At 42.3% G+C, this 7,031-nt stretch overlaps 1 protein-coding gene across 1 annotated transcript in view; it reads left to right on the top strand.

Moving 5' to 3' along the window:
- The window catches only part of LOC306936284 (myosin-16-like), a gene marked incomplete at both ends in the record, with an annotated part of 52,867 nt that extends 48,876 nt beyond the window's left edge, over nucleotides 1-3,991 (top strand). Inside the window, 4 exons of the mRNA XM_079519773.1 lie at nucleotides 485-610; nucleotides 1,126-1,296; nucleotides 2,989-3,189; nucleotides 3,800-3,991. Of these exons, the coding sequence (XP_079375899.1) occupies nucleotides 485-610; nucleotides 1,126-1,296; nucleotides 2,989-3,189; nucleotides 3,800-3,991 (690 nt within the window). The remainder of the gene's footprint in view (nucleotides 1-484; nucleotides 611-1,125; nucleotides 1,297-2,988; nucleotides 3,190-3,799) is intronic.
- Nucleotides 3,992-7,031: the final 3,040 nt, after the last annotated feature.

Genomic DNA, 7,031 nt, shown 5'->3' with positions numbered 1-7,031 from the left:
AGTAACAAATACAAAAAACAAAAACAACACACACAAGAACAAAACAACACAAATCAAATCAAGACAACCAAAGAAGAAATAAGCAAAAAAACAAAAAGAAAAACTCCAATATAGTCATTATTCAAATCAGTTCATGGTCACAAACATCCTCCAGGGAAGACAGGCAGGCTTGTCAGGTGACAGCTATTCAGGTTCAGTCGGGGGTACGAGTGTAAGGCTGTCAACATGAGACTCAACATGTAGGCTCATCCTACACACGCTTTCACATACAGTGCAGTACATGCCCAAATGCATGCAAACTCACACACTGTGCATATTACACATGCATTCATGTGCAAAGACGCATACTCCAGACAATTATTCAACATAAAGGAGATACAGATAAAAGCGCGGACGTGAAAAAGCATAAATGCACATAACTCAACATACAGTACTGTACAAGTGTCACTTTAAAAAGCTCTAAAAGGTGTTGTTCTCTCCACAGCACCAGACTCTGACCATCCTGAAGAGGAAGTTGGAGTCCGACGTCACCCGGCTGTCCAGTGAGAACGAGGAACTGATCTCAGAGTTCCGAGCGGCCGACGAGAGATCCAAGAAAGCTGTGACTGATGTGAGCATGAACGACTGAACGTTGCTTTACTTTAGCTTAGTTACAAGATAAATGGTCTGCCTTGCTGTGAATGGTCCGTATAGTGCCTTTCTATCCATTCCAAAGCACTTTACATTCACTCATTCAAACGTCAACAGCAGGAACAACCATGCCGGGCACCTACCTGCTGCTAAGCAGAAGCAGTTTGAGGTTCAGTGTCTTGCTCAAGGACACTTTGACACAAAGCCGAGACACGAGGAACTGGGAATCTAATTAGGAAGCAAATCGTTCTGGGACCCAGAATGTAATTTTACCTCCTGAGCCCCTGCCGCCCGCTGCGAGATGAAAGAAATAAGAAAAATATGAGGAATAAATTATACAGCTATGTGAAATCGACATACAGTATAGACAAATACATTTTGACGAATACATATGATGGTCATGAGTTACGTTGCATTTACCTTCTTAAATATGTGTACAGGTATGTAATATAAGTATAAGTATATGTATAAATATATATCTACGTGTGTGTCCAGGCGACGCGGCTGTGCGAGGAGCTTCGTCAGGAGCAGGACAGGACCTCTCACCTGGAGAAGATAAAGAAGAACATGGAGCAGAGCATGCGAGAGCTCAGCCTGAAGCTGGAGGAGGCAGAGCAGCAGGCCATGAAGGCTGGCAAACGCACCATCCAGAAGCTAGAGACCAGGGTAACCTCATAGAGTATTAAAAGGATAGAGACTGAACCGGAGCGACAAAACCTCTTAACTCCATTGGACCCTCAAACTGTCTGCTAAAGCAACTAACTCCACCACCTCTCCCCCTCTCATGGAAGTAATTGACAATATATAAAGTTACAACACCAACTTTGATGAGGCTGTATTGCTTTGTTTTAAAAATATACAGTTTTCTTAATTTCCTGAAAAATGAACATTTTGGAGTTATGAGGTTTCCTCCAGACAGCAGAGATATCGTATAAAAAAAATACTTCTCGCACACATCATGTTTGATTCTTCTCGTCTCCATGTCCACCACAGATCACATCATGTTTGATTCTTCTCGTCTCCATGTCCACCACAGATCACATCATGTTTGATTCTACTCGTCTCCATTTCCACCACAGATCACATCATGTTTGATTCTACTCGTCTCCATGTCCACCACAGATCACATCATGTTTGATTCTACTCGTCTCCATGTCCACCACAGATCACATCATGTTTGATTCTTCTCGTCTCCATGTCCACCACAGATCACATCATGTTGATTCTGCTCGTCTCCATGTCCACCACAGATCACATCATGTTTGATTCTTCTCGTCTCCATGTCCACCACAGATCACCTCATGTTGATTCTACTCGTCTCCATGTCCACCACAGATCACATCATGTTGATTCTTCTCGTCTCCATGTCCACCACAGATCACATCATGTTGATTCTACTCGTCTCCATGTCCACCACAGATCACATCATGTTGATTCTACTCGTCTCCATGTCCATCACAGATCACATCATGTTGATTCTTCTCGTCTCCATGTCCACCACAGATCACATCATGTTGATTCTACTCGTCTCCATGTCCACCACAGATCACATCATGTTGATTCTACTCGTCTCCATGTCCACCACAGATCACATCATGTTGATTCTACTCGTCTCCATGTCCACCACAGATCACATCATGTTTGATTCTTCTCGTCTCCATGTCCACCACAGATCACATCATGTTGATTCTTCTCGTCTCCATTTCCACCACAGATCACATCATGTTTGATTCTTCTCGTCTCCATGTCCACCACAGATCACATCATGTTGATTCTTCTCGTCTCCATGTCCACCACAGATCACATCATGTTTGATTCTTCTCGTCTCCATGTCCACCACAGATCACATCATGTTTGATTCTTCTCGTCTCCATGTCCACCACAGATCACATCATGTTTGATTCTTCTCGTCTCCATGTCCATCACAGATCACATCATGTTTGATTCTTCTCGTCTCCATGTCCACCACAGATCACATCATGTTTGATTCTTCTCGTCTCCATGTCCACCACAGATCACATCATGTTTGATTCTACTCGTCTCCATGTCCACCACAGATCACATCATGTTTGATTCTTCTCGTCTCCATTTCCATCACAGATCACATCATGTTTGATTCTTCTCGTCTCCATTTCCACCACAGATCACATCATGTTTGATTCTACTCGTCTCCATGTCCACCACAGATCACATCATGTTTGATTCTTCTCGTCTCCATTTCCATCACAGATCACATCATGTTTGATTCTTCTCGTCTCCATTTCCATCACAGATCACATCATGTTTGATTCTTCTCGTCTCCATTTCCACCACAGATCACATCATGTTTGATTCTTCTCGTCTCCATTTCCACCACAGATCAAGGAGCTGGACGGTGAGCTGGACCAGGAGCAGAAGCGTCACGTGGAGACCGTCAAGAACCTCCGCAAGGGAGAGCGGCGCCTGAAGGAGCTGCTCTTCCAGACCGAGGAGGACCACAAGACCAACCAGCGCATGCAGGAGCTGGTGGAGAAGCTGCAGAACAAGCTCAAGTCCTACAAGCGGCAGATAGAGGACTCCGTGAGTATACTGAGGGTGGGGGTGGGGGTGGCGGGGGATGTGTGTGTGTGTGTGTGTGTATGTGTGTGTGTGTGTGTGTGTGTGTCACACCCCCCCCGACCCGAAGCAAGCGTCATCATCGGACACGATGGACAGCTAAGATGTGTGTGTGTGTGTGTGGGGGGGGGGGTCACAATAAAAACACACCATACTGCACTGACTGAACTATAGTGCAAAACCACCATGGGGTCATGCAACACAATTTTATGGGTCAAATTTCAAAAAGAAATTCAAAAGATTTTTCAAATGAATTTCAGAAATTTCCCCTGGAAACCTAAAACATTCCAAATTTCCATACATAAAAAAAGAAGAAGAAAAAAAATGTTTAAGAAATAGTGAAAATAGCAGATCTACAAGCTCACAACGAGTCGCATCGCAATGCATGGTGAGCTGTTAGATCTGCTATTTCACTGTTAAATAGGGCTAAGTAGTTAATTCATAACGTATTTCTGTAAGTTTGGGTCCCGGCGGGGAGACACCAAATGTACCTTTTTGGTCTTGAGACGAGAAGTTTGGGAATTGGGTATGAATATGTATAGGAATCAAAATGCTGTTTGTATGGCCGTTGCAGGAGGAGCAGGCTAACAGCAGCTTGTCCAAGTACAAGAAGACGGTCCACGAGCTGGACGATGCCGAGGAGCGCGCGGAGATGGCGGAGGTGGCCCTGAACAAGATGAGGACCAGGAACCGTGCCTCCACCACCAAGGGCTTCACCTCCGTGGAGATCGTACAGGTCACCAAGCCCAAAGGACACGACGACTAGAGGAGGAACACACAGACACGCACACAGTATACGGACAGGTGAGTGTGAACACGCACGCACGCACGCACGCACGCACGCACGCACGCACGCACGCACGCACGTTGAAAATAGCTGAAAAGAGATCTACAAGCTCACAACGTGTCAGGCTGCAATGCGTTCTAAGCTAGCACAGTAGATTGGTTATTTGTCGGTGTGTAGCATCGCCGTACACCTAAAGTTACTACGTTTAAAATAGGGAAAACTCCAACCCTAACCCCTAAACCTATAACCTCTAAAGATTAATCACCAAAGTCAATCTTTTGCGAATTGTATGGCTAAACTTCCCAGATCTGTTTTCATCATAAAACAACCATTTCTCTTGTGAGGGCCAGGAAAGTTGTCATGATGAGCAAAATAATCACCTGTTTCTGTTTTGTCTCCACAGAGTGACACACACCCTCTCCTCCCTCCCGAGGACATCTGACAACAGGGAGATGAATTCACACTCCATTATCTCCTGAAAGTCTTAAGAAAACCCGACCCGACCCCTCCTACTTAAGAAAGTCTTAAATAAGTCTTAAACATCACAGATAGTCTTAATCCTGATTAGTTTTAGGAATTGTCATATAGTATGTTGGTAGAAATCTTGCATGCACCCCCCCCCCCCCCCCCCCCCCCCCTCCTACTTAGAAAGTCTTAAATAAGTCTTAAACGTCACAAAGAGTCTTAATCCTAATTAGAATTGTCTTATATCGTCTTATATATATAAGAATTTAGTCTACTGTGTACTGTTAGTGACTGATGAGTGTGTATTTTATTACCGGCTATACCATCATTGCACTGTACTGTACTGTACTGTATATGTGTGTGTGATGATGGATGATACGTACGCGCGCGCGCGCGCGTGTGTGTGTGTGTGTGTTTGTGTGTGTGTGTGGTGCTCTGCAACTCAGGAGGGGTTGATTCCCTATACATACTCTCATATTGTAAAGTACATTGGACGCAAGAATCCACCAGATGTGTGTGTTTGTTTTGTGTGAGAGATATCGTTTGTCGTCCAAATGTGTTTGCGTGTGTTGCATATCCTGTCATGTCTCTGTTAGTGTCTTTCTGACGGAGAGAGGTAGTGGGGTAAGCTGTGTTCTCACATCAACGATAGAGAACCCACCTGAGTGTGTCACTATACTGTGTGTCAACAGACTGTCTGCTGTATAGTCTTAATAAACCACAAGCAAGAGAAATTATAGTACTTTGGTCATTATTACAAATCACAATCAGTCATATTTTATTGTCTGTTCATAATACAAATACTTTTATTTGGAACTTGGTGCTGTACTAATAACTAGGGCTGGAACTTTAACTGATTCATTTCGATGAATTAATTACAGAAACAATAACGCGATTTTTTTTTTAAAGAACGCATTTTAATTGTGCTTAGTTTTTGCATCACAGAACCTTTCTCACTGGACGAACAGGCACACCAATCATACCGGTGCACGCAATGATCAGAGCGCTTTGGTTGGCCCAGTGGATGATGAGACATTTACTGTATATAAAATTGATTAATTAATTACGATGCCTCAAATTAATTAGATTATTTTTTAATCAAGTCCCAGCTCTAGTGTGTGTGTGTGTGTGTGTGTGTGTGTGTGTGTGTGTGTGTGTGTGTGTGTGTGTGTGTGTGTGTGTGTGTGTGTGTGTGTGTGTATATATATATACACACTAATAACCCAACACAAAGCAAGACATTGAACAACTGATAAGACAACATACAGTACTACAGTATTTGTACAATGAGTCAAATATGGGGTTTTGTTTTAGAGGAAGACTGATCATTTTAAATCTATTGCTAGTTCCCTCATACTCATATTTTTATGTGACTATACATAATTTGTCTTATAATGTAGATAAGTAGCCTCTAGCTTTTGTCCATAGCCTTAAGGACTTCTATGGACCAGAGGAGAGCTAATTAGACTCGGAGACCACAGGCATTTTGTTTTCAAAAAAGTAGATAAGTCACCTTTTGTGAGTGACTCGATCACAACTTGCTAGAAGAGCAGAGAGCAATATGACCAGCAGGTGGTGGTGTTGGTTCACTCTCCAGCCAGATATCACAGTCTGTAGGCTAGCTAGTATGTATGAATTTGCCACCTCAAGTAAAGTGTCACCGAAGAGACATTTTCAGGTTGGTCACCAATTTCATCCGATCTGTACCCATTCAATTTATCAGCTTCCATTTGATTGTGTTCCGAATTCACTCCAATAATCCAGTTTCAATGTTGTCTGCTGCTGTCACTTCCAATTGTTTATCCCGTTTGATTGGATGAACTTTGTAACCCAGCCTGAAAAAGCTTTTTTTCTTTTTTTTTTTTTACTAAAGAGCTGGAGACAGGTCTCTGACTCTAAAATAAATAGTGCCAGAGATGACTATGAATTAATTTATATTTCTGCTCCACTACATCTCAGAGGAAAATAGTACAATTGACATATTAGTTACTAAAGTTACTTTGCAGGATTATTAATCATCATTAAGATAATTTTTATACATCAGCTATTTGAAAATAGCTTAATTATCACAAACTCTCAATGTGTCGCATACCTTAGCCTACTTATTTAAGTCACCCTGGAAAAGAGTGACTGCAAACATCATATTTTAGATTTTAGCTTTACTGGAGGCAGTTTAAAGCACTAGTCAGGAATATTCCCTGTGAGAATTAAGTAAACTGCTACCAAAGAGAGACGCATAAAGTCATTACATGAGAATTCTGTTTTTGAATCATCACCTTCACTTTGCGTTGGTTCAGCTACAGCTAGGGATGTACCGATGAGACATTTTGGCCGATATCGATATCCGATATAATTAATTGCTGTTATGGCCGATAACCGATGTCGATATGATCTCATTCTGTATTAAGAAAATATAATATTTTTTGCCATTCTGAAAAAGGCTCATAAACTCTGGATTTAAAAATGTTCCAACTTGTTGACTGTTTTGAAAGCTTCCCCCGAAAACATTGATATAATTTGCAGCCTTCGTCATAACAAAAGGCTTTTTCAGGCT

This window comes from Electrona antarctica, assembly GCF_951216825.1.
Source record: "Electrona antarctica genome assembly, chromosome: 14".
NCBI classification, from domain to species: Eukaryota; Metazoa; Chordata; class Actinopteri; order Myctophiformes; family Myctophidae; genus Electrona; species Electrona antarctica.
The sequence above is the reverse complement of the archived record's forward strand: the minus strand, read 5'-3'. Positions and strand labels throughout refer to the sequence as shown.